This window comes from Xenopus laevis, chromosome 1S (genome assembly GCF_017654675.1).
Source record: "Xenopus laevis strain J_2021 chromosome 1S, Xenopus_laevis_v10.1, whole genome shotgun sequence".
In the NCBI taxonomy this organism is placed as follows: Eukaryota; Metazoa; Chordata; class Amphibia; order Anura; family Pipidae; genus Xenopus; species Xenopus laevis.
The window spans coordinates 149,916,961-149,934,112 of NC_054372.1; the positions used below are offsets into that span (position 1 = coordinate 149,916,961).

Genomic DNA, 17,152 nt, shown 5'->3' on the forward strand with positions numbered 1-17,152 from the left:
CGTCTCCTATGGACTCCATTTTATCCAAATAATCCGAAAAATTTTAAATTAATTTCCTTTTGCTCAGTAATATTAAAACAGTACCTTGTACATGATTCTAACTAAGATATAATTAATCCTTATTGAAAGCAACCCCAGTCTGTTGGGTTTATTTAATGTTTGCATGATTTCCTAGCAGGTTTAAGGTATGAAGATCTAAATTATGGAAAGATCCATTATCCAGAAAACCCCAGGTCCCGAGCATTCCGGATAACAGGTACCATTACCTGTCCTAACAATGATGTAGCAAGAAAAATCCGATGGCACACAGGACTGCAGGAAATCTTCAAATTTTTATTTCAAAGCGGAGTGCAATGCAACATTTCAGGGAGTGCACTCCCCGAAACGTTGCATTGCATTCCGCTTTGAAATAAAAATTTGAAGATTTCCTGCAGTCCTGTGTGCCATCGGATTTTTCTTACTGTATCTTGCTGTCAGGTGGCCAAGCCTCTACCCTTGTGCACCAGGCATCTCTTTCATTTCGTAGGGTGATGTGCCAGTAAATACTTACCTATGTGTCAAAACATGAAAAATATATTTTCTCCATTGTCAGCTTGGGGGACACAGGAGACAGTGGGGTACAGCTTGTATAACTAGGAGGCAGGACACAACAAGAAAAATAACTCGCTCCTCCTCCACTGGCTATACCCCTCTAGTGGGCAGACCTAATCAGTTTTTTGTTGTGTCCTCAGGAGGTAAGACTTTTTTTCTTCTGAGATTTTTTGAGTAGATAGTCTATTGACCTCTCCCAACGTGGGAGCTGTCCCTGGGGTCAGAGGTGCTTGCAGCACAGACCATCCAGCCCAAGGTCTCTCCTTCCCTAAAGTAGAAGGAGAGAGGCATGGCCAGGACACAGACAGGAGCTGGTTCGTCTAGGTGGCGAGTATGAACCAGCCTCTGCAAATTTTCAGTGTCGCTACACATGTGAAGTACATTTGTTATTAATATATGCTGCTCGAAGTTTTCAATACACAGTCTTTTTGAACACACGGAGAGCAGCAAACGGTTGCTAGGCGACCGGAAACGAGCAGGCACTGGGGTGATTGCTGCTGACAAACGCTAATGTATGTGTATGGAAAAGAGTTAAGACAGCTCGGAATTGAGTGGCACTTACCTTCCTAGGGGGACTATTACTGTTTACGCCTTGAGGGGATTTTTAGCCGCATCTACCGGCAAGTTCCCATTACATAAGCGGCAGTTCCCGAGGCGCCATGTTGTGACGCATTAAGGTCTCACGGGGTGAGATTACCTCTGGCGGCCATTTTAAATGCTCAGTTTTTTCCCCTCAGTATAGTGCTTCACCATCAGGGCTTAGGGGCCACATACAGGCTCTATTGTGGTTGCAGAACACAGCAGGGAGAATAACTGCGAGTCAGGTCAGACGTTTTGAGTGCAATAAAATATATATATAAAAAAAAAAAAAAAGAACAGCGCACAATTTAACTTTCTTTTCGGTCAGCATGTCTGAGGGAACCAGTGAGGGTCTTTTCCCTAGGGGGACTGCTTCAGTAAGATTTCTGGCCTGTGCCAAATGTCGTAAAAGGCTACCTGCTGGTCATTAAGAACCAATGTTCTCAAAATGCAAACCTCCTGTGCAAGATACTGAACTCCCAGGGCCTGTTCCTCCCCAGGTGGACCAGCCTTCACAAGGGGAGACAGCCGTAGCACAAGGTGACAAAAGTCAGGAGTCTCAAGTCATTCCTGAACAGGCAGCCAAACTAGCCACTGGTATTCCCATGTTAACGGTATCACTGGATAAACTCATTCATCGCCTTGATAACCCAAAGGGTAAATCTTCCAAGCATAAGGCCCCTTCACCCTCAGATGATGACAGCGAGACCGGTTCTAGAGATCGGTCTCCACCTCCTCAAAATTGGGAAGGAGATCTGGGTCTGTCAGAAGAGAACTTTCCCAGAGTTCATATTTGCAAAATGAAGAGTCTCCAAAATTCTCTTCTGAAGCAGTAGAATCTCTGATTGTATCTGTATTAGAAACACTTCATTTACAAGAACCTGAAGGAAGTTCAGACTCATCTAAAGTCCTTTTTAAGCGCAACAGTAGGTCTTCACCTATGTTCCCCTCTCACTCATAACTTGATCAGATAATTCAACAGGAGTGGGACAAGCCTGAGAGGCGTTCCTCCCACAGAAATCTTCAAGGGTTATTATGCAAACCTTTTTGTGGTGCCCAAAAAAGACGGACCAGTCCATCCAGGACTTGAAGGAACTAAACAAATTCATTCGGCCAAGAAAATTCAAAATGGAATCGCTAAGATCTATCATAGCGGCAATGAGTCAAGGTCAGTTCCTGAGCTCTCTCGACATCAAGAACGCATACCTGCACGTCCCGATTTTCCCTCCCCATCAGAAGTTCTTGCGTTTTGCCTTTCAAAACCATCATTACCAGTTCACATCACTTCCCTTTTGTCTGACATCAGCACCAAGAGTCCTTACCAAGATAATGGTGGTAGCCACAGCACTGATCAGGAAGACAGGGGCTTCAATAACCCCATATCTCGACAATCTGCTTGTAAAGGCACCATCCCTAGCAGAAGCTCAACATCACCATGATCCTAAAGGATCTAGGTTGGTGTATCAATCTGGAGAAGTCATCCCTATGTCCCAGTCAATCCATGGTCATTCTGGGGATGCAGTTCAACACACTATCGCAGAGAATATCTCTTCCTCAAGAGAAGATCTTGAAGATACAATCTCTAGTCAGGGTACTACTGGCGAAAAGAAGTCATTCAGCTAGGTTCTGCATGAAGTTTCTGGGGGTCATGGTGTCAGCAATAGGAGCAGTGCCGTTTGCACAACACCACCTCAGAGAGCTTCAATGGAACATCCTAGCAGCCTGGAAGTGGAAATCCTTATTCCAAAAGATTCGGATATCACACAGAACCCGGTCTTCCCTTCTATGGTGGTTACAGACGCAACATCTCTCCAAAGGGCGTTATCTAGGAGAACCTCATTGGCGTCTGATGACCACAGATGCAAGTCTGTTCAGTTGGGGAGGAGTACAAGAAGGTCGCACAGCACAAGGTCAATGGAGTCTAGAGGAAAGTTTCTTGCAGATCAATCTTCTCGAAATACGAGCAATACGATTGGGCCTTCGTCGTTGGCTGAGACCTCTTGGTCAAGCAGTATAAGTTCAGTCGGACAACTCCACTGCAGTGGTGTTTATAAATCACCAGGGAAGCACAAGAAGCAGAGTGGCCCTGAACAAGGTAAAATTAATATTCAAATGGGCATAAGCGAATCACACTCAGATATCGGCCATCTACATTCCGGGCCTACAGAACTGGGAAGCAGATTTTCGACAAACATTGGATACAGGAGAATGGTCACTAGTAGACGAAGTCTTCGATCAGATAACACAGATGTGGGGAATGCCAGAAGTAGACCTCATGGCAACAAGGCACAAACGAAAGGTGCAGCCTTTCTTTGCTTGTTACCAAGATCCTCTGGCAAAGGCAGCAGATGCACTGACATCTCCCTGGAATTTCAGTCTAGCATACGCTTTTCCTCCGCTACCACTGGTGCCCAGAACAATAAAAAATCTTCAGAGGGAACAAACCACTCTCATTCTGATAGCTCCGAAGTGGCCCAGACGAACTTGGTTCTCAGATCTCCTGAACCTGTCAATAGCAGATCTGTGGACACTGCCGGCACAACCAGATCTTCTGCATCAAGGGCCAATCCGACATCCCAGTCCAACCAGACTCAGCTTGACTGTGTGGCTCGTGTCCAAAATTTAAAAAAAAAAAAAAGAACGTTTTTTCCGATGCAGTGGTGAATACAATGAAGGCGGCAAGAAAACTAGTTTCTGCAAAGACTTATCACAGAGTGTGGTCTACTTACCATCAGTGGTGCAGGGATCAAGGAAGAAAATTTGAAACTCTCTCAATACCTACTAGACTTCCTACAGGAGGGCCTTTCAAAAGGTCTCTCTCTTGGATCACTCAAATCACTGCTTTGTCAGTACTTTTTCCAAAAACGGTTAGCCATTTTACCAGATGTGAAAACATTCTTACAAGGGGTGGCTCATGTGGCCCCTCCCTTCAGAGCACCAGTGGCAACCTGGGACTTGACGTTAGTCTTACAAGCTCTTCAACGATCACCATTCGAACCCATGGCATCAATACTTCTAGCAATAGCTTCATCTAGACGAGTATCAGAACGAAGTGCATTGTCGTGCAGGTCACCTTTCCTCAATTTCCTCCATGATAGAGCAGTACTTCGCACAGGACCATATTTTCTACCTAAAGTGGTGTCCGCCTTCCATCTGAACCAAGATATTACTATCCCAATGTTTTGCCCTTCACCAGTTAATGCAAAGGAAGTTGCACTACATTCCTTGGATCAAGTTTAAGCCCTTAAGTTCTATCTGCATCCGCAAGTTGGACGCACTATTTCCATCAGGACCAAGACAAGGCTCAGCAGCTTCAAAGGCTTCCATGTCAAGGTGGATTAAGCAGGCCATACAAAAGGCCTACTCAGCACAGGGACAGACGCTGCCTGTCAAGATAAAAGCCCACTCCTCTAGGGGCTGAGCACATCCTGGGCGTTCAGAAATCAAGCCTTGGCAGAGCAATTGTGTAAAGCAGCGACGTGGACATCTATCCACTCATTCACAAAATTTTACCATTTTGACACTTTTGCAACACCTGAAACGCTTCGTCAGGAAGGTTCTTCAGACCGCAGTTGTGTCTACTGCATAGGTCCTCTTCCCGCCCGTATATAGGGGACAGCTTTGGTATGTCCCCACTGTCTCCTGTGTCCCCCAAGCTGACAATGGAGAAAAGGAGATTTTGTGATACTCACTGTTAAATCTTCAGTCGCTTGGGGACACAGGACTTCCCTCCCTAAGTGGAGGCCCTCACTTCTTCTTTCAGATATGTTTGGCAGTTGCCAAGAGTTTTGGTTTAAACTTGTTGATTAATTATATTTAACCTCCTTTGGTACAAACTGATTAGGCTCCGCCCACTAGAGGGGTATAGCCAGTGGAGGAGGAGGAGTGAATTATTCTTCTTGTTGTGTCCTGCCTCCTAGTTATACCAGCTATACCCCACTGTCTCCTGTATCCCCCAAGCGACTGAAAAGAAAGATTTAACTGTGGGTATCACAAAATCTCCTTTTGTATGTTTTTGAGAAATACATATGAGTTAAGACTTACTAAATAGCTTTATCATTTATCACTGGTCTCTAGATCAATTAGGCTGCTTAAATAAAATCCTCAACTCTGTCTAAAAGGAAGCAATGTTATTTGACCAGCCACTACATAGATTAAACTAACCTCAATCCGTCGCACAGCATCTTCTATAGCAGCAGATGTTGAGGCCATTTCTTTGTCAACCATGTCACCTAGTTCTTCCTGCTTAATATCCAAACTCTTGGGCCTCAGTTCCTGTAACAAAGAAATTGTTGTAACTATCATACATACAGAAAATGTGTAAAGGTGCCTCTGTATGAAGGTTTATTAAAACTATTATATTTTCTAGTTGACAGCTTGCACATAAACCATGACCAAACTGTCACACAGCTGATTTTCTATTAGAGGAAACAAAAACCCTACCATATAAATTAACATAAAAAGACAGTTTTAGAATCATAAAATTTTATGATTGTAGCAATTCTTACATTGATGATATTTTGACTGTGTAGTCACTGAATGTGGGTCTCCTGTTGTTCAGCCTGGCTGAGTCTCAGGCAAAACAACATGTGCTCTGATAAACTTCAGTCACTCCTTACTGCTGCACTGCAAGTTGAAGTGGTATCAACCCCATTCCTTCCCCCCCAGCAGCCAATTATCAGAACAATAAGGGCAGAGACACACAATGCGATTCGGGGAGATTAGTCGCCCGGCAACAAATCTCTTCTTCAGGTAGACTAATCTCACCAAACTGCCTCCCCTGTCTTCCCCCCGGCTAGAATGTAAATCAACGGCGGGATGGCACTCTGAGCAGTTAGTTTTCCGCAGTCGCCGAAGTTGCCTCAAGAGGAAACTTTGGGCGACTTCGGAAAATGAAGACCTCCGAGTGCTATCTCGCCGGCTATTTTCATTCTAGCCGGCAGGAAGGCAGTTCGGGAAGATTAGTCTACCCAAAGAAGAGGAGATTTGTTGCCTGGCGACTAATCTCCCCGAATCACAGCATGTCTCTGCCCTAAGAAGGTAAGAAGAAAACACCATCATTGATAAAAATGCACCCATATCCCACCCAGTGGTAGATATGGATGCATTTGTAGCAATGATGGTGTAGATATGAGAATAGCACTCAATAGTAAAATGCCCATGTCCAATTCCTTCACGTACATTTACAACTAAAGAAAAAATAAATAAACAGCTATTAAATCAAGAACAACATTTTGAATGGTTGAATGAATTACTTGCAATGTATACAGTGTAATTTTTAGTGGTAAAAGCTAAACCATAAAAATCATGGCATACTCCCTTTACATTTGTAAGAGCCCAACATCTTCTTAACAACAAACAATTCCTAAAGCCTTACAATAATACGTCTACAACAAAACACACATGCAGCACAATGAGGTTTTTTAAGTAGTCTACCTGTCCCAGATCAAATATTATCTTTAATGATTTGCTGACTTCTGCAAGATCTGCATCTTTTAGCGAATGTTTATTCTTTAGGCTACTTAGATAGTCCAAGCTTTGGTTTCCACACTCTTTGCAGCTGTCATTCAGCCCTGGAATTGAAGGTGACAAATAGTGAAACTAAATACACATTTCTAATAAAAGAAAAAGAAAATTGCAAGGAGTTCAGCAAGGTAGCCATACAATTAAGCAAGTCAACCAATAAAATATTTATGGAAAAATCCTGACTTCTGACAGGTCTGCATGTAGGTCATTTCTACAGATGTTTATTGGCCCAAATGATCACCATGTATGTGTGTGAAGGGCTGAACAATCTGAAAATCATTCGAAAGGAGATCCAGGCGCCTTTAGTGTGTTATGTATTCATATTTTTGTTACTTTCTGAAATCAAATGTGACCTTTTAAAGTTATAGTAAAATACTTAGATTTGGTCTAATGGGATTTACTTACGATCGGCATGGTCAGGTGGAGCCAAATGTGAAGTTGCGCTGCCATTTACAATAGTGTCTGCTGTTAAGTGAGCAAACTGGGTCAGTGCTCCCACCAAGTCAGAGGCATCTTTAAAAAACAAAATTGTAAAGATTAAAGGGGCTGTTCACCTTCCAAACACTTTTTTTTCTTTTTTAGTTCAATTGTTTTCAGATTGTTAACTACTGTATAAACAAAGACTTTTTTCAATTTCTTTCCATCTTTTATTTTTTTACTGTTTTCCCAAAATTTACGTTTTTAAAGTTTAATGTCCCTGTCTCTGATGTCTCAGTCTGGCAACTCAGTGATCCATTAGCAGATTCTGAACTGTTATAATTTAAGAACTCTAATTTGACTATTCGCCACCTAAAACCTGCCGAATTGCTGTTTAAGTCAATGGGAGACGTCCAGGGATCAATTTGGAGTTGTTTGCAGCCTTCCTGGCTCAAATAAATTTTTAAAATTCTAATCAAATTCGATTCAAATTCTATTTGAGTTTTCGGGTCAATTTAATTCATCAAAGTTTTAAAAATTCTATTTTTTTTAAAATAAATTTTCAATTGGTTGAATTTCGAATTTATAGGACTTTAGGGGAGTTTTTAAAAACTCACATGAATTTGAAATTAGACTTTTGATAAATGTGCCTGTTACAAATAGCTTGAAATCACTGAACATTTTTAAATTACTGTATACTGGTTGTCTGAAATACTATTTTTATTAAGCAAATTATTATTGGGTTTCCATCCCTTTCATACCAATACTTAATTTCCTGTTAATTATATGGTACAACCTTCCTATAGCAGAAATGTACTCATGCTAAAGGAAGCTCTCAAAGTCACTGTGCTTGAATTGTAATAAAGTGTTACATTTAAATACACCATCTATTTCTGGGAACTAGAAGGGAAAGATTTCTCATGGGCAACAAATCTCTCATCTGCTATTTCCCTAAGGATTAAAATAAAAGAAAGAAAAAAAACACACCTGTCATGTTTTGTATATACTTAGCATGACCATTTTGAAGGTAAGGGATTGAATCCAATGCAGCTTGTGCTCTGCAGACAAGATAATCTGTAAAAGCAAAAATAACGAGTTATAGTCAGTGGCAATATAATTGAAAAAAAAAAACAAAAACTTTTTATGGTCAGATTTTTCCAGGTTTTCAATTATTTCGACCATTTTTTTTTTTATCTGTTGGTAAAAAGGTTATTTTAATACAATTAACTCACTACTGACAAGGGTACTTAAACTCCATGTGCAGAAGTTTGACAGCCACGCACTAGTTTGCATTTCCAAAGCTGACACCACCCGACAGCAGTAGGTGTGTGACCACTGAAGAGGAAAGGGCTCAGGTCCCTTTATTCCCACAATTTAACATTTTAAGAATGTTGGGTCAGACAATATGACAATTCTGCTTTACACGAAAACTCTACGTATCAAAAACAATGGCACACTTAGTAAGATGTATGTTTCCCAGATATTATGCACCATACAATAATTGCCCTTTGCAAAACAGGTTCTAAAAGATTGCAAAAAACAGAAAAGGAAAAGTAACCCCCCCCTACAGCTAAAAGCCCCCATTCGCCTCCCACCACGGACCTCCCTTCCCTGCATAGTGTTCTACTAGTATAAAAAGCAGATTTATCAAGGGTCAAACTGAAAATTTTAATTCAAATTTAGAATTTTTTTTATGGTCAATCTGTCAAATTCGACTAGGGAGTTTCATTCATCCAAGGTTTGAAAGATTTGATTTCAATAATTTCGATTGGTCGATGGTTTATGGGAGTTGAGAGTTTTAAAAAAAACTTACATGAATTCGAAATTGGACCTTTAATAAATGTTTCTTTACGTGTCCCATACAGCAACACAGTCTTATATATGCAGATTAGTGCAGTGGAGCTCAGGGGTGCCATGTTTGGTAGCTTCGGTACCTTCTGTATCCTCTTCTTTGTTTCAGGTAATTTACAGATCTTTCAAACTCCAAATGCGCACGCACCAAAAGCTAAAGCGACGGTGTTCACTTCACAAAGATATTGAAGCTACTGAACATGCCTCCCTTGAGCTCCCCTGCGCTATTCTGCATATTTAGGTCAGTGTCACTGGACACTATACTTATACTAGCATACTTATACTAGTATACTATGCAGGGAGGAAGCGGGGGGGGCAGAAGAGGGTAGCAAAATTTATGTTGTATAAATGAGAAAATGTTTAACATATCAAGTATTTAAAATATCTTTTACATAAAACTTTAAGGTAGATTGCAACGTAGCAATTAAAATATTCACACAAAAGGTTTCACTTGCATACCTGGAGAACTGGTGCAGCGGATGTGCACGGGGTCATCAAGTTTGGCAACAGCATCCTGAATTATGTTCTCTGCTGCTCTCACTGTTCTCTGAATAATGTTAAACTGGTCCTCTAACATCTTCTGATAAAGCATCTGTTCATCAGCAGTCTTTTACAACAACAACAAAAAAAAAACAAGTACAATTAAAACTACAAAACAAGTTGCCATTTACACAGTTTTTTTTAAAACGGCCAAAGTATAGTTGTGTACCCTTGGTGAAATTACATGTTTCCAAGTGAAAACAAGATATAACAATCCCTGCAGTTAAATAAACTTAAACATAACAATATTTCCATTTGTTAATGGCATGTTCAAAAATGTAGGCATCCGTCCAGGTGATTCACTACTGTTACTTCAGATGATAATAGTATTTATAAGGCAGGTTAAAATAGAGTTCAAAAGTGGAACTTGATGGATGTGTGTCTTTTTTCAACCTAACTTATTATGTTACTATGTAAATCTTACTTCAAATCAGGCTCTGCTCCATGGCTTGCTAAATTCTCTGACCCTTGCAACCCATGCTTACCCTCACCAACCATGAGCATCTCTAACTGGCTAACTGAGGATCTGAAATACAAGATTACCATCGCTTACCAAGCAGGGAGGAGATATAAAAAATACTGACACTTTCCATCAGTGATACTGACAATTTCCTATAACTGTAAGAAACTAGCCGGTATTACGAATAATACAGCTTTTCACCAATGATTTTGTAACAGGACTTACCCCCATCATGGCATGCCAAAAACGCCTGAACATGGAGAGCTGCATCTCTCTTGGCTGCCAGTAGCCAGTAGCACAATCCTTCCATAGGCAGGAGCACAAAGTGCATTAAATACTATGGAAAGATCATACAGCCCCCAGTCCAGCATGATTACAGAAACTGCTCTCTCCACACAGCTGGAGCACTTCTGCATGGAATAAGTGCACCAAGAGCATTTTTTAAGCATAAAGCAAATAAAATCTCGTAGAATGACTCAAGTAGACGTGGCCCAGGTGCTCCAGCCCCAGGCCCTCATCTCAAAGGAGCGGACAATCCGTATGCAAAGAATAAATGTTGGTGCCGGGCATACTGGTAACTCGCATACAGATCAGACCAAAGTTTGGTCTGATCTGTACGTGAGTTACCAGTGTGCCCGGCACCAACATTTATTCTTTGCATAAGTGCATCAAGGCTGGGGGAGGCTTGGGGAGCTCTTATCAAATTACATGGTGCAACACAAAAGAATAATGACATGCATCTTAAGGTGGCCATAAACATAGAGATCGCCAAACAAGCGGATCTCTCCCCGATATGCCCACATTAAAGTGGGCGATATCGGGCTGATCCGATCGTGGGCTCTACGGCCCAACGATCGGATCATAATGCATCAGATACAGCCAGTCAGATTGCGGGACCGCATAAACGCACAAATGCGGCCACGATCCGACCGGATTTTTTAAACTGCCCTATCAAGATCTGGCTGACTTTCGGCCAGATAGTGATCGGGGAAGCCCGTCGGATGGCCCCACACAAGGGTTAATAAGCTGCCAACTCAGTCTCTTGGCAGCTTTTATCGGCTTGTGTATGAGAGCCTTTACAGTTTAAAAAACTTTCATTATTGCGTTGACATTAAGGGGGGTCATTTACTGAAATCCAAAAATTTCTCACTATTCTCTTAAAACCACTTTGACCAAACTTGATAAAATCGTGAAAAAAAAATCAGAATCATGAGATTTGAAGCCCGAAAACTAAATTTTTTTTTCAGATTGTCCCCCGAAAACCACAAATTATTTGGAATATTGTATGAAACCCAGCGCAGATCATGATATCTTCCAATTGTAAACAGGACATCTGCCATTGACTTCTACATGACCTCGGCAGGTTTGAGATGGAGTACTTTTATTATTCTGACTTTAACAGCAACATGGTTTAATAAATTATGAAAATCTGAGGGTTTTTTCCCTACATAAAAAAAATTGTGGTTTCCCCTTTAAAACTCCGACCAGAAAAAAAAATTGTAAAAATCGTATTTTAGTAAACAACCCCCTTAATAAGGCAGGAGACGGAGAGACAAAAATGCATGTTTTTTTAATTCTATGTAATAAAAACACTCCAATTTCCAATATACACACATTAAAAAGTATCTACCCTTGTGTCAGTAGCAAGTGCTTTCTAGTTACTCCCTAATTATTTCTAGGCTACCACTCCTTCACTACAATTTGGAAAACTGTGTAATGTGTTCCCTTTAGAGTTTGTCCTAATCTTGTTTCACTTAGCAAATCAACAAAACATGTAATTCGACCAAGGGTGCCAGCACCCTGTTTTCAGCACCCTTTCTGCTTGTGCTAATAATATAAAGCTTTGCAGAATCCCACCCAATAAAATTAGGAATGAAATCAGAGTCATTATTAAAGTCAACATACAATCTTTGTCCACACTAGGAGACAGACTAGAAACTACATACAGTATAGAAAAAATTAAAAAGAAAACTGTGTCCAGAGGTGTCCAGAACAGATGGACTGTAACAGTCATAGAACACCAATTAGATTGGTATGTCAGTAGAAAGATATCTTTTCTTGTATTGAAATGTCTGTCACCAATATAAAATATAATGCCTGGCAGTTATGAGTAGCCACAGCCCCCATATGAGACTCCTAAGATCATTCATGTCGCTCAACACTAATGCAGATATTAATTCTACATTTACTGTATGAGATGTTTTTTAGAATTCAGACACCTTTTTGTTGAGTTTCTCATGCAGGTCTCTTATTTCACTGGCTTTCTTTACTTGCTCTTGATTGAATAACATCTCTGTATCTCGAGCCAGGTTTTGAACAGAAGACAGTTCTGATTCTTTAGCCGTCAACAAACTTTTTAGAGAGTCCTTCTCCACTTCCAGTGACATTAATGTTGTGTTAAGGTGGGATTTAGACTAAAAATATTCACATCATCAGTATTAAATATACATACATTTAACAGATAACACTTAAGAAACTCTTGTATGCAATATTCTGGTCATATCATTTGGTCATGTCTAACTAAGCTTTATGAACTATGGTCCACATTAGGATACTGACAAACAAGGAGATTTGTCTTCCTTGTTTTTCTTGCCTAATCTTTGCATCCCTGAAAGTAAAACATTGCTAATAGAAATCTGTCTTAAAATTATTGTTCAGTGTAAAAATAAAAACTGGGTAAATAGATAGGATGTGCAAAATAAAAAATGTTTCTAATATAGTTAGTTAGCCAAAAATGTAATGTATAAAGGCTGGAGTGACTGGATGTCTAACATAACAGAACACTACTTCTTGCTTTGCAGCTCTCTTGGTTTCCACTGACTGGTTACCAAACAGTAACCAATCAGTGACATGAGGGAGGGCCACATGGGCCATAACTGTTGCTTTTGAATCTGAGCTGAATGCCAAAGATCAATTGCAAACTCACTGAACAGTTATGTCCCATGTGGCTCCCCTTCAAGTCGCTGACTGACTCTTTTCGGTTATGTTAGACATCCATTCACTACAGCCTTTATACATTCCATTTTTGGATAACTAACTATATTAAAAACATTTTTTTAATTTTGAACAGCCTATCTTCCCAGTTTTTATTTTTACAATGAACTGTTCCTTTAATTGTGTGTAATTGCTTTCCCACAATTAACTACAATTGCTTTGTATTTTTCCATGGTCAAGCCAGACTAGTTATGTATTTTATTTGCAGCAATCTAAAGTTTAGGTGAGGCGAAGGCATTTGCAGGAGACTTTGTCACCTGCTTTAGCACAGCTTTATCACGTGTGTAAAAAACCCCTCATGTGCTAATATCCTTAAAGAAATCTGAGAGTGCAGTTATCAAAAAAAAAAAAAAAAACCCATTAGGTATGTAACAAAACATAAAATATGAAACATAAAATAAATAGGGTAAATAAGGGGGATATATGATCACAATGTGTCTTTGGTTGGGTGAGTTGATTAAGGTCAGCAGGGCCAATATAAAACCTAGGGATGTACCAAATCCATAATTTAAATGCTTTAGCTCAAATATGTGCTGTTAATTTTACAACAGACTTTTTGTTGTAAAATTTACAACATGTGAGCATCTTTCATGAGAAATTTGTTTCCCTCACTAAATGTATAGGCTTATATAGCCTCAGTGTGGGTGGCCATACTAAGTACAGGGTGCAGCTTTCCCTTGCTACACAAATTAGCCAATAAAGGTATCACCTTTAATCCACTTATGTTGTACCCTATAATATTATAACTGGCTACTGCAGTAAAAAGCCTTTACCCCAGGCCCGGATTTGTGGAAAGGCCACCTAGGCCCGGGCCTAGGGTGGCAGGATTTTAGGGGGGCGGCATGCTGCCCAACCACACCCACATTGGTTAAAAAACAGTGGGGATGAGCTGGAGATACAATCATTTTTTACATTTCCCCATTGATGATGAAAATTTGCACAAATAAATTGAAGGGCACAGGGGTGATGAATGACAGTGGGCCTAGGGGCGCCCTCTATGTAAATCCGGCCCTGCTTTACCCGGGAATTGAATAAAGCCTTAAATAAAAGCTGGATTTAATAAAAGTTGCATCATGTAGATATTCACAGAAAAACATTGAGAACCAAATTTTTTTTCTCATTTTTACCAAAAAAACTAAGTTTTATTAAAAATGTCCTCAACTGCAAACTTCACTTGTCAGTTATCACACTGTATGAGGATTTGAAGTTGATTTACAAAATCCTTCTCATAATTAATATTAGCATAGTATAATAATAATAATTTTGTCTTTGGTAACCTCAGTGGCACACACTACCCACCTCCTCAGTACTTGAAAGAGATTGCTGGATAAGTAACAATTCCTTTTTCTTGGCTTCAATTTCTGATTTAAGCTGTTCAATCTGAAAACTTTGGTCTTCCAACTGGATATATAAACAGAAATTAAAGATTTATAAAATTATTTGAATGATTGTTTACTCAAAATCTGGCAGAAAAATGTGTCAATTGAGAAGTACTGCTCTTTCTGAATCCTTGAATAAGGTGGTCATACAGTACCAGACATCACCAAACAAGAGGATCTGGGGGCAACTGGCAACCCACTTGAAGAGCCATATCAGCATGATCCAATTATTGGCCATTGGTCCAACAATCAAATCATGCATTGGGTCATACAGAGGCACTAACAAGCCAGTGTAGCCCTCACCCCATGCAATTTTTTTTTTTATCTACTTAAAGTGCACCAATCATAACTAAAATCATTTACTAAGTAAATACACTATGTGAAAGTTCAAGAAAACCGATTTGTTTGTATAATGTAAATTATCAGCTCACTATACCTTCTGCAAGTTCTCCCCTATCTCCACTGCAGTTCTAGCTGAGGCAGGCGTCTTGGATTTCACTGGCTCCTCCAACCTATATCTTCCCAGCCAACTGTAGCTCTGAAATCTCGCACATGCTCAGTTGAAATTCCTTGGTTGCTTATCAACCCTTCTAAACTATTTTTAAATCAGCCAAACCTCTGTGTTAGCTGCTGTTCAGTAGTGCTGCCACCTTCTGGAAGTTGGTGTGTGCCCTTCATTTGCATAATAACATCACCAGCAGGGGACAAGAAAGGGAAATCTTGTGATACTTCTAGTGGAGGAGTTTACTAAAACAAGGCATTCTGGGTAGAATACTCAATGCAGCGCTACAATCTGAGCAAGCTCCTGTATTTGATTTTGGCTGTGATAGATGCCCTTTAATATCTGGATGACTTTTGGTCAAGCAGCCCTATACATGGTATAAGCTGCCAACTTGGTCCAGAGGGACTTTTATCAGTCCATGTATGGCAATCTTTAGGCTAGAAATACTACACTTTTCTTGTTTTAGGCACGATAGTAGTCCATAGCCATGACAGCCTTTTTAGTATTGAAGATCTGTGCCTCTAATGATGCCGACATCTGATGATGTTCCTTGGCACCAGCTCTGTAACTTCAGAATAAGCACCATCTTCAGATGAATTAAATCCTGTTTCTGCCTCCTAGAACTGGATTGACAGATTTTTTTATATTCAATTTTGAAATCTTACATGGGGCTAGACATATTGTCAATTTCCCAGCTGCCCCAAGTCATGTGACTTGTGCTCTGATAAACTTCAATCACTCTTTACTGCTGTTCTGCAAGTTGGAGTGATATCACCCCCTCCCTTTCCCCCCCCCCCCAGCAGCCAAACAAAAGAACAATGGGAAGGGAACCAGATAGCAGCTCCCTAACACATGATAACAGCTGCCTGGTAGATCTAAGAACAACACTCAATAGTAAAAACCCATGTCCCACTGAGACACATTCAGTTACACGGAGAAGGAAAAACAGCAGCCTGCCAGAAAGCATTTCTCTCCTAAAGTGCAGGCACAAGTCACATGACCAGGGGCAGCTGGGAAATTGACAAAATGTCTAGCCTCATGTCAGATTTCAAAACTGTATATAAAAAAAATCTGTTTGCTCTTTTGAGAAATGGATTTCAGTGCAGAATTCTGATTGGGTGGCACTATTAACTGATGCGTTTTGAAAAAAAACATGTTTTCCAATGACAGGTTCCCTTTAAACATCTGAGAGCAAACAGAAAACTATTTGCATGTGTATCAGTTGGTGCATTATGCCTTCTACTAAGTTCAACTTAACAGTGTTGGGTTACCAAGCTGGTTGCTCCCTATCTTTAATTGTTCTGTGACGAACAATCAGGAAAATGACCATTGTGTATAGTGAATAAACCTCAAATCACATTAAAAACTATAGAACTGTTTCAAATAACCTTCAAATCAGATTCTCGTTTCACTTGATCCATCTGAAATTCCAGCTGTTCTTTGATACTCGCCACCTCTTCCTGATTCTGCTGTGATACTGTTAACTGCTTTGCTGTATCAGCATTCTGTACAAAAATAAAAGATTGTAAAATGTTTTGAAGTCCACTAACAGACAATGCTCATACTTATAATACTCCTTAATATTTAGTGCATTTCACACCTTTTTCATATATCCACAATTCAATCAAATAAGAAAAATAAGCAGGTTCAATGCTGATAATCTTGGTCTACCACAGGGGTGTCCAAAAGGTAGATCAGCATCTACCAGTAGACCTTTAGCTGGTGATCAGTAGAGCTTAAGAATTGTCAACAAACAGCTTGTCTAAAGCAACCTCCTATTTCATGCTCTTCATTCAGATATTTATTACATTAAGGTTACATAAGAAATAGTGGTTTGTTAAATATAGCAAAAAACATTTTCTCTTAAATCAATATTTAAGTAATATTTTCCATGGAACAAAATGCTTACAAATGCTTTTACGGATGTAGGTTACAATGAGACATCATCATTAACCCTTTCCCTGCCAGCCGTTTTGTCCTAGATGCGAACATCTACTGCCAAGCAGTTTTTAGATATTTTGCACTCTTTCACTTTAAGGGCCTTTCCTGGGGTGGTCTTTTAGTTAACCCAGGAAAACAATATATTGTTTTTTTCAGGACAACCTGAACTTTCACAATATGCAAGAATTTTGGTGTAATTCTACTTCTGTAAAAAAATATTGGATTCTAAGTGTCAAATAAAATGACAAAAATCATGTTGCACGAAGAAGAATCACATATATCAGAAACATCATTCATTTTATGTACGAGAACACAGCCGATTTAGAAAGGTCTATGTCTCCTGAACGCGACAATACCAAATATATATAGTTT

At 39.9% G+C, this 17,152-nt stretch overlaps 1 protein-coding gene across 1 annotated transcript in view; it reads right to left on the minus strand.

The window, feature by feature from the left end:
* Positions 1–17,152, minus strand: part of hip1r.S (huntingtin interacting protein 1 related S homeolog) — a gene marked incomplete at its 3' end in the record, with an annotated part of 59,483 nt that overhangs the window by 4,082 nt on the left and 38,249 nt on the right. Inside the window, 8 exon segments of the mRNA NM_001091500.1 lie at positions 5,335–5,445; positions 6,607–6,743; positions 7,102–7,209; positions 8,101–8,187; positions 9,424–9,571; positions 12,184–12,378; positions 14,258–14,359; positions 16,228–16,344. Coding sequence (NP_001084969.1) covers positions 5,335–5,445; positions 6,607–6,743; positions 7,102–7,209; positions 8,101–8,187; positions 9,424–9,571; positions 12,184–12,378; positions 14,258–14,359; positions 16,228–16,344 — 1,005 coding nt within the window.